This window comes from Paramisgurnus dabryanus, chromosome 18 (assembly GCF_030506205.2).
Source record: "Paramisgurnus dabryanus chromosome 18, PD_genome_1.1, whole genome shotgun sequence".
Taxonomy (NCBI): domain Eukaryota; kingdom Metazoa; phylum Chordata; class Actinopteri; order Cypriniformes; family Cobitidae; genus Paramisgurnus; species Paramisgurnus dabryanus.
This window is the reverse complement of record NC_133354.1, coordinates 24068552-24082009: the sequence shown is the minus strand read 5'-3', so window position 1 is coordinate 24082009 and position 13458 is coordinate 24068552. Positions and strand designations below refer to the sequence as shown.

The 13458-nt window shown below is 38.5% G+C and overlaps 1 protein-coding gene across 1 annotated transcript; it reads left to right on the top strand.

The window, feature by feature from the left end:
* The first annotated feature begins 7368 nt into the window (after positions 1 to 7368).
* pou4f4 (POU class 4 homeobox 4) lies at positions 7369 to 10371 on the top strand. The gene is made up of 2 exons (XM_065287834.1): positions 7369 to 7646; positions 8304 to 10371. Exons 1-2 carry the CDS (start codon positions 7527 to 7529, stop codon positions 9216 to 9218), a joined length of 1035 nt encoding a protein of 344 aa, XP_065143906.1. The 5' UTR covers positions 7369 to 7526; the 3' UTR covers positions 9219 to 10371.
* The last annotated feature ends 3087 nt before the right edge of the window (positions 10372 to 13458 follow it).

Here is a 13458-nt window from a genome sequence, read left to right as displayed (position 1 = left end):
TAATGTTGGCCATGCTAAGAAGCCATAAGTCTGTATTATATGGTGTTAACTTCCACTTTGAATGCAATGCTGTTCAGTCCAGTTTCAAAGATGGAGTCTCGAAGTCTCCCTCTGGGACGGGTTTTTGGTTTATAAAAGTGGATCCCCAGAGCATCGGATCAGACAGGACATGAGGTACAGCCTGGGGTTGTAAGGACTGGGTGCTCTCCATCTTAATCCTGTTAGCACTATAAGAAGGAGGGTTGGGGTGCACAATGGCACAACGTCCCGCGCCAGCTGTGGTCCTGAATGCTCCTTCCCAATTCAAACCCCCACGGGTGTCTCTGGAGGCCTCAGAAACCTGCTTTTTGTTTGGTGCTCGGTGTGGGCAAATTTAAATACCCTCGCCAGTACCACTAGAGTAAGATGACACATGGATTTAGACATTTGCACAAACTTTGTAGCTGGTGGAGCATTGCATTAGCAGTACAAAGGTCATGGGTTCGATTTCCAGAGAACACACATACTGATAACACGTACAGCTTGAATGCACAGTATGGGGTCAATTACACAACATTTTCAACCAAAAAATGTGTTTTAGCTGTTCGATTCCGGGGTTTCAGCAGGTGCAATAATATTATGCAGCACCCAAAAATAGTCCCCTTGGTAACTTTCAATAGCAGGGGACTATTTTCGGGCACTGTGTAATATTACTACGCCTGCTGCAGCCATACGGCAGCAAAGTCTTGGATTATAACGCCAGAATGAGAGTATAGTTCCTAGCATATCAGCCTAGAAAATTGCAACTTTTGATTTTCCATTGGTCTTAGTACACGATGTAACTACAGAAGAGTCAAGTTTTAAATAATAAAAATATCAAAACTCTTTGGTCATTTTTGAGTGCGATGCTAATGGTCTAATCAGATTCAATGGATTATGCTAAGCTATGCTAAAAGTGGTACCGCCAGACTTGGATATTGGCTGTTTAATTCTAGGGGAGCTGAAAAATTAGCCTATTTTCAAAAAAAGTGGAGTGTCCCTTTAACGAAACAAAGCAAATCTGTAAAAACACTGCTGTCATGCGCATACAAATGACATTTAATTATCAAGCAAGGGAATGTACTCGACAACCATAACAACAATGGCGGCCTACAGAACTGTGTTTATTAACTCTTTCACCGCCATTGACGAGATATCTCGTCAATTAAGAGAAAACGCTTCCCCGCAAATGACGAGATTTTCCGTCTTTCCACAATACCGCTATTATCCACCAGGTGGGGCCCTTCCGCAACTTTTTAAACCAGGAAGTATTGCCCTATGGCAAGCTGCTGCATGTCCGTGTCTGTTTTAAAGATCGCTCTGAATGGGATCTCTATGAAAAGTCCGTCACAAAAATGGAATTATCTCTGCTTTTTGCTCAAAATGTGGTGTTTTTGCAGAAACCTACCCATATTCAAAAGCTGATTACAAAAGAACCACTGAAGGTAGGATGAAACGTTTTTTTTTTTTTTTGAAAGCAGAAGATCATATTGTATGTTTATATATTTAAAGAAGAACATTTTCTGGAAGGCATTAAACTTTGGTAAAAATCATGAAAAACGCTGGCGCTGGCTGGCAACTTTTTTTAAAAACGCTGGCGGTGAAAGAGTTAACGCTTCTCCAAGAATTTATAAAAAATTTGGAGGGTCACTTGTAGTGAAATAAACCTAACTCATCATCCGTCTAAACAAAACTGCTCAAAGCTTCTGTTGTCTTGATTGATTGTATTTATCGCTCTGTAGAAGAATGTGTATGTGTGCAGGTGCGTAGTGTTTCTTTACAAAGTAACATCGCCAACTACAGGAATGCAAAATACAACATTTTACGCTTTTAAATGGTTCTTTGTAAACGCAGATCTTTTGCAACGTTGTAGTGTGTATATAAAAAATGTCCAAAGCGCTAAGGAAAACGTTTCAGGTTTTTTTAACGCAGTTTTGTGTAAACGTAGCCCAAGTCACCACAGGCATAAATTCCAAATGCATAAATGTAAAATATACATGTAAACAAATCAAATCATATCCTCCAGTTGGCATGCAAAAAAGTCTTTCACACATCCTCTGTCTTGTTCTCTTTATTTCCTCATTACTCGCATTATGAAAACACTTCACACATCCCCTACACTCGCTCCACTACATCCAACACCAAACAAAACAACAATTAACACAGCCATTCTTTGAAGTGTCTGACACATCAAGCCTGCAGAGTTAAAACGCCTCCATTTGAAGAGCATAAGAAGGGCAGATGAGGGCCAGGACTGAAAGGAACCAGTGGGAACGAGAAAACGGGAGGGTGGTAGGGTGACTGGCCGCCTCTACTTAGACAAATAAACCCACAATGAAAAAAATCAATGAGAGAGCATCAGTTTGCATTTCGGTCAACGCTCCGAGCAGCATAAACACACTTGGCCTCAAGCAACGATATTAATATTTCAATAAATAAAGAAGAAAGGCGATCCAAGACAAATGTTTCAGTTTTTGGCCCTCTTCCTTTTTTCACAGCTTCTTATTTGGCTTCTGAAAGATCGGCTGATGGTTATGTAAAAGCCACAACTATTTTGTATCAATATGTCACGACTGCTCTCTGGAAAATAGCTGCCGGTGTACATAAAGTTGAAACAAATCTCTGCGGTATTGAAATTACACTATACAGGATACTTTTTTTACTCTTCTAAAGCATTGTGGGCTTAAACCAGACACAGATTTACATATCATGAATATGCCTTCATCAGTTCACTATCATATTACAATATTCTGCATGTTTGTTTTTTTCTCTGCTGTCAGTTCTTGTCTAACAAAAAACACACACACAAAAGTGATAGCAAGTCTGATTATATGCAAATGCAGATGTAAAATGACAAGCACTGTGGAATATCAAGCTTATGCTATTGTTGTATTTGCTTCCTCAGAGGTTTGATTCAGATGTACGACACTGAACAAACACAGAGTAGACTGTTGTCATTTTGTTCATCACCGCTCAACATATGTCCAAACCCGTACTAGTGTATACAATTCTAAACAAACTAACAATTCCCAGGTGCACGTAATAACTCAAACAACTTTCCAACTTTTGAGTTTTGCTCAAATCATCGCTGTCAACCTTGTTTTTACCTGACTTGAGTCCCATAGGTCCTGGGTGGGTGCGGGGGTTGATTGGGGTCTTGAATCATAGCACCCAGCATTGGAGAACAAGTAAAACGTACTTTTACACGCCAATTCAAGAGCACAAGCTTTTTACGTCCAACTGCTGTAGGGCTCTTCTGCATAATTCATAACCACTCAGTTAATCTATTGATCCATGCTTTTCCAGACTTACTGTAGTGCAGCCCATCTCGCTTGTACGGCAGGTAACAGCAGAACGTTATGACTGGAGTGTAGATTTAGAGAAATCAGGTTGAAGAAAGTAAAATATATTTTAGATAAGAAATGAGTGATGGAAAATGTAAAAAAAATCCCTTAATTAGCAAAAATGTATTTATGCTCGCTTGAGGTGGTTTTTGATTTATGCAAAAAAGAGTAAATGCAAATAATGGGAGAATGGGACGCATTTGCCGAATAAATTCTGACGTAGCCAACATTGATCGTCTAAAGCAAAAGACGTTAATATGTGCCATTTAGGTAGATTTGGTAACAATATGTACCTTTGAGGTGAACTCTTTAGGGGCAAAGGTGTACTTTTTGTAAGGGCACCGCCCCAGTGACAGCTATGGACCAGCTTTGACCATTTTTTCTGACAGTGCATATAAGTTAAGCGAGGTTGAGTGATTGGGTCTAAAGAATCAAGACGTGAAATACAACTTGTACACATGTTTTAACCCATTTTTGGGTAAAATATGGGCAAACCAAATGCTGGGTTAAATTAACTGAGAAAATGTCTGTATTCGGCACAGCCAAGCGCTGAAACAACCCAACATAGGGGCGGTGCCCCAGACAGGGATTATCTTAAAAGCCAGGACTAGGCCTTAGTTTTATTAGGAAATAACAAATTTTAACAAACATGCCCTACTAAAAACATTACTTGTGTGCATTGTGAGGCAAAACAAAGGGGACGGATGTATTTTAAGATATGCCAATGCAATAGTTTTGAGTTTGGACCGCTCTTACATTTATTTTAGTTTGGGACTAGTCTAATCCCTGTCCGGGTAACCGCCCCATAGGATCTACATAAAGTTTAATAAGTACATTTAATTTAAAACAGCCAAAACAGACACAAATCCCTGAAGAAATAACAGTCAAACCTGCGAATTTGTTCTCAAAGTGTGGAACAAAACAAAATACAAATCTTTCCGCCAATGCTTCACATCCCATCCAGGTCAGCTTACCATCTGTGTCGGCCGCCATTCATATTTAATGTCTTTTTGGCCACAGCCCCATCAGGTAATGAAGTTTTCCTGTTCACATTCTGTCCCATCTTTCTGCTTACTTTCCTTTCTGACTGGCAATGTACGAATCTCCCCAACCACCCACCCCTCTTTTCCTTTTCATAACACCGAAATCACTTTCAGCCTCAGTGAACGGAACCAAAAACATCAAACTCTCATGACACACAGCTATCTGAGGAACATGCCTGTTTGTGTTTCCTTATATCCCAGGTGTGCATTGCGCATCCCAGTTCGATTTCGTAAAGGCACACGTAGACTCTAATGTGGGTTTTTGGGTGCCAGATGAATTTTTACAAAGCCAAACGACAATCTTTTGCCGAGCACTGGAGGAATCCCCTCCTTTCTGTAACTTTGTACCTTTAATTTGTGCTGGCAGACAATAAAATATTTACCAGGAACCCTACAGGCAATTACATTAAAGTGCGTTCTTAGACACCCCTTCCCTTTGGCAGCCCCGCAGTGTGAACCCGCTGATTTGGTGAATGGTCACATATCTACGATGTTAGATTTTACACGCTATCAATAATTCACCAATCACAAAATGGAGGGAGCCTTGGGTAAGTATGGGAAAAAAGCAAGGGGGGAAAGGAAAGTGAGGTGCGTGTGCCATTTGCTTAACGTACCAGAAATATTTACTTGTGATGATGGCGTGCTTTGACCCTCTTATCTGAGCTGCTGGACCACACCCATACTCCCATGGTGCCCATACATCCACACAAATGCGCAGGCTGACTGTACTCAAATAGTCAGTGTACAATAAACGGTCAAAGTTAGTCAATGGCAGCTAAAACTAAATGCATGGGTGCTAACTGTGGATAACCATTTAAACGTTTACGTTTTTGGCAGACGCTTCTATCCAAAGTGGATTACAGTGCATTCAGGATATACATTTTATCAGTATGCTAATCAAACCCAAGACCTTTGTGCTGCTAAAACTATGCAATACTATATGAGTTATATGTGTATATAAAAAGTAGAGGACTGACGCTCTGAGGAGGCATAAAGAGACTTGCTGCATTCCCAATATTTAAAAATTCCTAAATATTTAAGCTTTGGGTAACAAAATTAAATACACTGTCAGAAAAAAATGGTCCAAAAATGGTCCCAAGCTATCAATGAGAGAGTACCCTTTAACAAGCTCCTAATATGTACCATTTAGGTACAGATATGTAGATTTGGTACCAATATATACCTCTGAGGGTACTATAAACTCTTTAGGTGCAAAGGTGTACTTTCTATAAAAGTACCGGCCCAATGACAGCTAGGGACAATTTTTCGACCATTTCTGACAGTGTAGGCAGCAAGGGTACTTAAATCCCACGCGGCACGCAGATCTGTAATAAAAATACCAAATTTTGTGAACTATATGTTTATATGACAGAAAAAAAACAAACACAAAACCTATGAAATGTAGCTGGAATTCTTACAGCCAATACAACCAATTCCCCATTCCGGCATTAATATTCATTGAGGAAAATGTTCCATTAGCAATAATCAAGCACTTCCCCAGGCTTGTTTGCAGAAAACTCATCAGGAAAATGACTTCAGCTCAATGCAAACAGCCTGAGAGAGAAAGAATGAATGACAGAAATAAAGGGACGTAGATGGGTCTTGGAACAACTCAATAGATTCAACAAGTATAGGCTTTATGTCCATCTCTCTGTCATGAGCTTTCGAGACTTCTTCTTTCTCTGTTCTGTCTCTTTCGTTGTGCCTCTCTGTCCGTCCCTCAGCATTTGGAGTCCCCAGTGACAGCGGTTGCTGGGGGAGAGATGGCAGCATTGATGCATATTTGATGAGCGGGTGCCAAGGCCTTGCTGGAGAGCAAGGCACGAGGGGACGATGTTGCTATCTGCATCTGCATCTCGGGTTTCCGAGTCACACTCGCAAAGACTCATTCTCTTATTGTGAGCCTTTATTGTCCATGTCTGGGGTTTCAGCATCAATTAGAGTGATAGATATGTGGACTGCATACAAGCCAAAGCAGAACAGGTTGTATCCACTACCAACATGTAAACCACTTTGAAGGGGTGCTGATCGAATAGACAAGTTCCAGTGACGAAGTTTCCAAGTTAGCAGGTTGATAATGTGATCTATTCACTGAAGGAAGAGTTTATCTAGGCTACTGCATGCAATGCATCTTTTTTTAAACCACAGTCTGTCTTGAATTCATTCATTCATTCATTGATGCAAATGGATGGTCAACTAGTGGCAGCGTTTAATTTTACAAATGGAGGTATTTGATTGAGTGCTTTTGTGTGTTTGACCTGTGTTTATTTGATCAATATTTAATTGTACATGTGCTGTTATCACTGTTCATGGTCTATTTGGGAATCCATATTGTGGTGCATACCACAAAGTAAATGAACAATAATTAATTCATGTACAAAATTGTTAAGGCTTGCCTTATGGGAAAATAAAATAATTTTATTAACACAGCTAAGGGATCTTATTTACGACGAATTTATAATATCACTTAAATATTTACCGACATTTACTTTTAAAATAAACTACTGACATACCTTATTTAAATAACAAAAAGTACAGAGTTATAAATTATCACCCTTAAACTGATAATCATTATTTAATATTTGAATGTTTACACAACTAATTATTTATGAGGATTCATAATAATTCATAGTTAAGGTGAGAAATATTAAAAAAAGCATGTGCACAAGTGATTTCAATACAACCAATCAAGTGCAACCTGTCAAAATCAAAGCACCAATGGAAACACATCATACAAGCGTCACTTCCAGAGCCACGCCCTCTCTATCCCAAAGCACGTGATGTGTAAGAAGACACGAAACTCCGAAGGCGTGTTCAGACCCACACTTACCAATAACCTTTGAGGGTACTGTAATAGTAGTTGGGCGGGGCCTGCACCTGTCTGGGCGGGGCTTAAGAAGACGGCGTTATATTTTAGGTGCCTGCGTAAATTCCTACTCTATCACAGACATTGACAGCTCGCAACTGGCTGCAGCTGAGCCAGAAGAGAAGATATCCCGGGCATAGGCTACCATTTCTCTTTTTATCATTCTGTTCCTCCACTTCGATCCGAGTTTGACAACGAGACAAAACGGAGATAAACGAGGAAGACGAGAAACAACCCTCTCTCACCTCTGCCATAATGATGTCCATGAATAGCAAACAACCTTTTAGTATGCATCCGATTTTACACGAGCCTAAATACACACCTTTACATTCCAGTTCGGAGGCCATCCGGCGAGCATGTCTGCCAACACCCTCGGTAAGTTATATTTTTTTAATTGCTATTTTATTTGGCTGGGGAATTTATGTACATCGCAGTCACTTGCATTGACAAAACTTTTCTAAGCGTGGCTGCATCAGATTTGATTTGTTGTTATCATTTCGATTAAAGTTTGATTGTATAAATACCTCGCAATTTATTTAATGCATTGTTACGCAGTTTTACAATTTTGCATGTTTACAATTTTCAAAGTTTTAAAGGATTACAATTATTATTCAAATTTCTTTCATTAAAAGAGACACAAAAACACAAATTAGGACCAACTGGAAATTTCAGCATTGTTTGTATACGTAATGCTCCTTTAGATAATTTATTAAAAAAGTATTTTGTTTCGAAAATGTTTAGAGTTTGTAAAAAAATTGTAAACGTTTTTATCTAAAAATAGCTTGTTATGGTTTTATACAGGGGTTGATCTTTTAATAATTTATAAAAAAATTAGGTGTTTGGTCGTTACATGATTTGTTGAAAGGTCTGACATTTGAATGAAGTTTAATATTAACTTCATACCATAAAACTTTTAAAAACTACAAAAAAAAACAAGCATTGCATTCCGGTAATAGACTCAGATAATTGTTAAATCATTTTGTACAAAACGAAATCTAGCATGGATACTTATGCCTGCTCTCTTTTATTTAGCTCCAGGGCAATATATTTGCCGGCTTTGATGAGACACTGCTCCAGAGAGCTGAAGCGCTAGCGGCCGTGGACATCGTCGCCCAAAAGAGCCATCCTTTCAAACCAGATGCCACTTACCACACCATGACCACTATGACGAGCATGACCTGCACCCCCACGTCCTCCTCCGGGCACCTTCATCACCCGTCCGTGTTGACCTCTCACCACCATCATCATTCCCACCACCAGCCGACACAAGGCCTGGAGGGCGACCTGCTCGACCACCTTACCCCCGGTATCTCACTCGGAGGCATGCCGGGCTCCGACGTTTGCTCCACCGCATCCCACCCGCACGCGCATATGTCCGCAATTAACCACATGCAGCATCACCACCCACAAAGTATGAACATGCACCCGCACAGTCTGGCCTCTCACACCTCACTCTGCGGTGGAGATTCCGAGCCCGATCCGAGGGAGCTGGAGTCCTTCGCCGAGCGCTTCAAGCAGAGGCGGATCAAACTCGGGGTCACACAGGCGGACGTTGGCTCGGCTTTAGCCAATCTTAAAATCCCCGGGGTGGGATGCCTGAGTCAGAGTACTATATGTCGATTTGAGTCCCTCACGTTGTCTCACAATAACATGGTTGCCCTTAAACCCATCCTGGAAGCGTGGTTAGAGGAGGCGGAGAGGGCGCAAAGGGAGAAGATGACCAAGCCGGAGATTTTCAACGGTGGGGACAAGAAAAGAAAACGCACTTCAATCGCCGCACCGGAGAAGCGCTCGCTCGAGGCTTACTTTGCCGTCCAGCCCAGGCCGTCTTCGGAGAAAATAGCTGCTATAGCAGAGAAACTGGACCTGAAAAAAAACGTGGTCCGGGTGTGGTTTTGCAATCAAAGGCAAAAGCAGAAAAGGATGAAGTTTTCTGCGACGCACTAGGCCACTGTATCTAAACAAACTCAACCATTAGACATAAAATATGAACAGACAGACACATCCGTGAAACTCTTCGAGGCCGAGACAAAGCTCCACAGGAACTGGGCGTGAAAATCAAGGAGCCCGAAAGTGTCCTAAAAGTTTGTCATGAGAACATATCTAGAACAAGAGTGAAATGTGAATGCGTGACAACAAACGTTTTGGAAAACCGAGGACGAAAGGGAAAAGATTTACTAATTATTGTACAAAACGAGAATTGAATAATGATTATTCTCTTAACTGAAAATAACTCTTTTATATTCATCCATGTACATATATGTGAATACACCGCACCTCTTTGTTTGAAGAACGCATCGAAATTCTCTTTTTTAAGGATGAAAAGATAAAAAACGCTGTTGTGCAAACATTCCCATTCTAGAAACCTTGGTGTTATTCTGTATGCTTCAGAAGAAAATCATGAAGGTTCTGCTGTGATCCATTGCATGGTTTACAAGGCGTTAAGTGTTCATTTACAGTTTAAATTTTTCCATTCATTTTGATGTATTGCAATAAGTAAGAACACGCACAGGCGAACGCACGTACACACGGACATACTTAGTATACTTTTCTGTGTCTACCTCATGATTACTGACGTCTTGACACATTCATTTTGGAAATAGGGCATATACAAACAGGTTTTATAGTTTTCATTTTGACACGTTTTTTTGGTAAAATTAGATAGAAAACATGAAACTGTGTGTTTCTGTAATTTCACTTCAATGATGCTTTGACAATCAAATTATTTAAAATAATTATGTTGTGACTAGCCCCTTAAACGGTATGTCCACACTTTTATATTATTGTTATTAAGTATTCATTATTATTATTGTTGTTGTTCACCAAGTTTGTAGATGGGAACATTTCATTGCATACTCAGAGATTCATTGCACTTTGTAGATACGATTCCGATTTGGTATTTGTTTGGCCTATTTATATTTTTAATGACTTTGTTGATTTTGTCCTTTATTTATTTATTTGAACCTAATTTATTTTAAATACCACATGTTTCATTTGTGAAAGTGTGCTTAACTGTGTCTGTGTACGCGACAGAAATTTCAATAAACCATGCACGTCTTACCTCAGTTACTGCATTGAGTGGTGTGTGTCTAATGTGCTTTATTATTCCGACTTTTAATGTTTTTTTTATAAAATGTACATTTCTCATATGATGTGAAAGAAAACACACGCAATAAGATCACACGTTTTCAAATAATTTCAGGGGGTTTCCCTGCTTTTCAACAAAACCTTCAATAAATGCGTTCAATTTCATTATGTTTGTCATTTATTATTATTATTATTATTACTATTTAATAGTTTATATACCTGATAATCTGGAAGAATATTATTTTTATTTTATTACCAGGGTGTGTTAACAATTAAATAGAACTAGAGAAATCTAACTATTTACCAACTGCAAATGTAGTTTATTACAAGAATTAAGACGACAACTCCCATTGTTAATATTTACATAAAGTTACAATTCTTTGTATGGGGGACTCCTTAAATTATAATTATTTTTACTGATATAATATTCTGTTTTCGGATGTCATCACTGTAAGAGGTGGAACACAGTTCTTCATGTGATGATAAGTGTTTCCGCGCTCTTTCTTGTGTTCAGCAGGTGGTTTTGAGCTTGTAAAACTCGTTATTTATGAATAATAAATATAAAGTGTTATGATACTATTGATTTTTGCAAGTGTTTGTTAAAAGGAAGATATCCTATTGCTGAACGGATTATTCATGTTGTACAACAAGAGCCTTCGTCATTTCCTCCGTGGAGGTTAACTTAATAAATTGGAATATCATTAGAAATAGTTACCCCTCCAAGTTAGCTCTTATGAGTTAAACAAACGATGTAGCGAAGAAATGCCTAACATAATAAAACTATAAAAAATAATCCTGGGTTGTTTTTAGCCCATGCCATGGGTAAATTGGACAAAAGAACTCAAAGATGGGTTCAAAATTAAACAATGCTGGGTTGTTTCAACATGATGCTTATTTTTGCTGGTTTAAACAACTCAATACATTTAGTGTGTTGTCATTGTTTGCGTTTATTTATTGCCTGTATACACATTATATATAATATTATTTACATTTATTAATGTGAGTTATAAATTATTTTAAAAATAAACAAATGCAATATATCGAAAATGTAATGTGAAAAGTAAAAATCAGATTTGTTCCGCATAATACACAACGCTGATAATATTGTGACACCAAATATTTAATTGGTTTTCGCATTGGCACATCGAAAAGATCTAATTGATCTAGATTTGAGTTGAACATCTAATGCAGCATGTAAAGTGTAAAGAATATGAATTCACAAATATCACAGAGAAAGACACGAAAATAACACTAGCTATTTCGTGCAGTAGTAGGTTAATATTTTCCTTGAAACGTGCGAAACAATAAACTGAAATGTCTGCGAAGCATGCCCACAATTGAGGATTTGCATAGCTCTCACCAAACCATCTACATAATTCATCAGCTGTGCAATCCACGAAACATATAGATGTCAAATGAGAGGCAATACTTCCAATGTGGCACTTGCTGCTTTATTTTGTTAAAAGCATTTGGGAGAAAACTGTGTAAGTGTATATAATTCCACTCTTAGATTTACATTCTTCCCAATGGTTCCTTATAGTCTTGTGTTTTCCATGGAGCGGAAAGCGCATTTTCATAAATAGACCTTGGCCAAGCGCTGCGTATAAAATTTTAATGAAGCCAGAGTCTTGAGTGCAGCTCGACAGAGGGCCTTGGAGAATCAGCTCTCTGGTACAAGACTATGGCTCCCTCTTTCCTCACAAACATTGCAGCAACAAGGCCCGATCCACGGGCTCACTCCATTGTTTTGGAGGAGATCATGAGCTTTAAAAGAAAAATCGAGAATCATTGCAGTAATGTTTCATTTATTTCACAGACTTACGCTCTCTGTCTTTTAGCCCGATTGTGAGGGCGACCAGCGAGTAAACATGCTTCCCTCCGCACCAGCGCTCGTGCGCTCTCTCCATGTTTCTATTTGCTTGCGCGCGCTTGACGGTCATATCACACCTCCGGCACTGGAAACTCTAAATCAGTACAATGCAATATTTATTAACCGAGTTAATATATGAGGCCAATACAGCGCTCAAGATATCAGAGTGCTTGCGTTGAGAGAAGCAAAAGCTTACTAAAGCTCTTAGCAGCTCTAAACAGTTGCTGGACTGTTTTTTTTCGCCGGTTCCTGTGGATCTGTAGCTACTTTGGTAATGAACATAAGCAAGTGTTCCTGCAGCAAAGTTGGTAGACTTTTGCGGTAGCAGTGCAAAGGTTGTGGGTTCGAAACCCAGGAAAAAGGTTACATTTATGCATTTTTATCTAATTTAAAGTGCATTTAGTCTATACAGTTTAGCATGGATAAAAGCATTTACAAAATAAAAAATCTACATTTCAACGTGTAAAACAAAACACCTGAATGAATGTGGCAGAGGGAGAAAATTTAATTAGTACTGGCATTATTGTGGACAAGGTGCTACTGGGTTGACTAACAGAAGATTAGCTCATGAATAAATACATAACTGCATAATTTGATCTTTCAAAATTGAGCATGCCACAGGACTGATTGAAATTATGCATAGTTGACAAGAATTAAAACATGCGTGCTATAATTAAGATCTTGTATTGTTAATCAAATCTAATGAATGAGTGAACCAGCGGGGCGGATGATCAAATGAGAAATGTTTTAATATTTGGCACCGAGACAAATGAACTGATAGATCAAACGAATGTAACAAACAATATTTAATGATACAGGTAATTTGATCCTTGTACAATTTTCCCTAGATTGCTGCGTAACCAATATGAATGATAAAATCACTCAAATTTGTCCAATTTGTCTAAAATAAAATATAAATCACAATTAAAATATTTAAAAATCACGTGTTGTTTCAGTGTAATTAATTAAGTGCTTTGAAAAATAAACAAAAAAAATAAAAAATAAACAAAATACCAATTAATATCTGGTAAAACAGGTTGTAAGTTATTAGAAACAATACTATAAAATTAACACATAATGGACACTATTGTAAGATGTTATTTTGCTTTATTCGATTATACAGATATCAGCAGCAGCTTCTCAAATGTCAAATACAATTATAGCCTAAACACACTTAATATTAGGATACTAAATTCATCCCTTGGGGTAAAGGGTGGAATATGACACTCT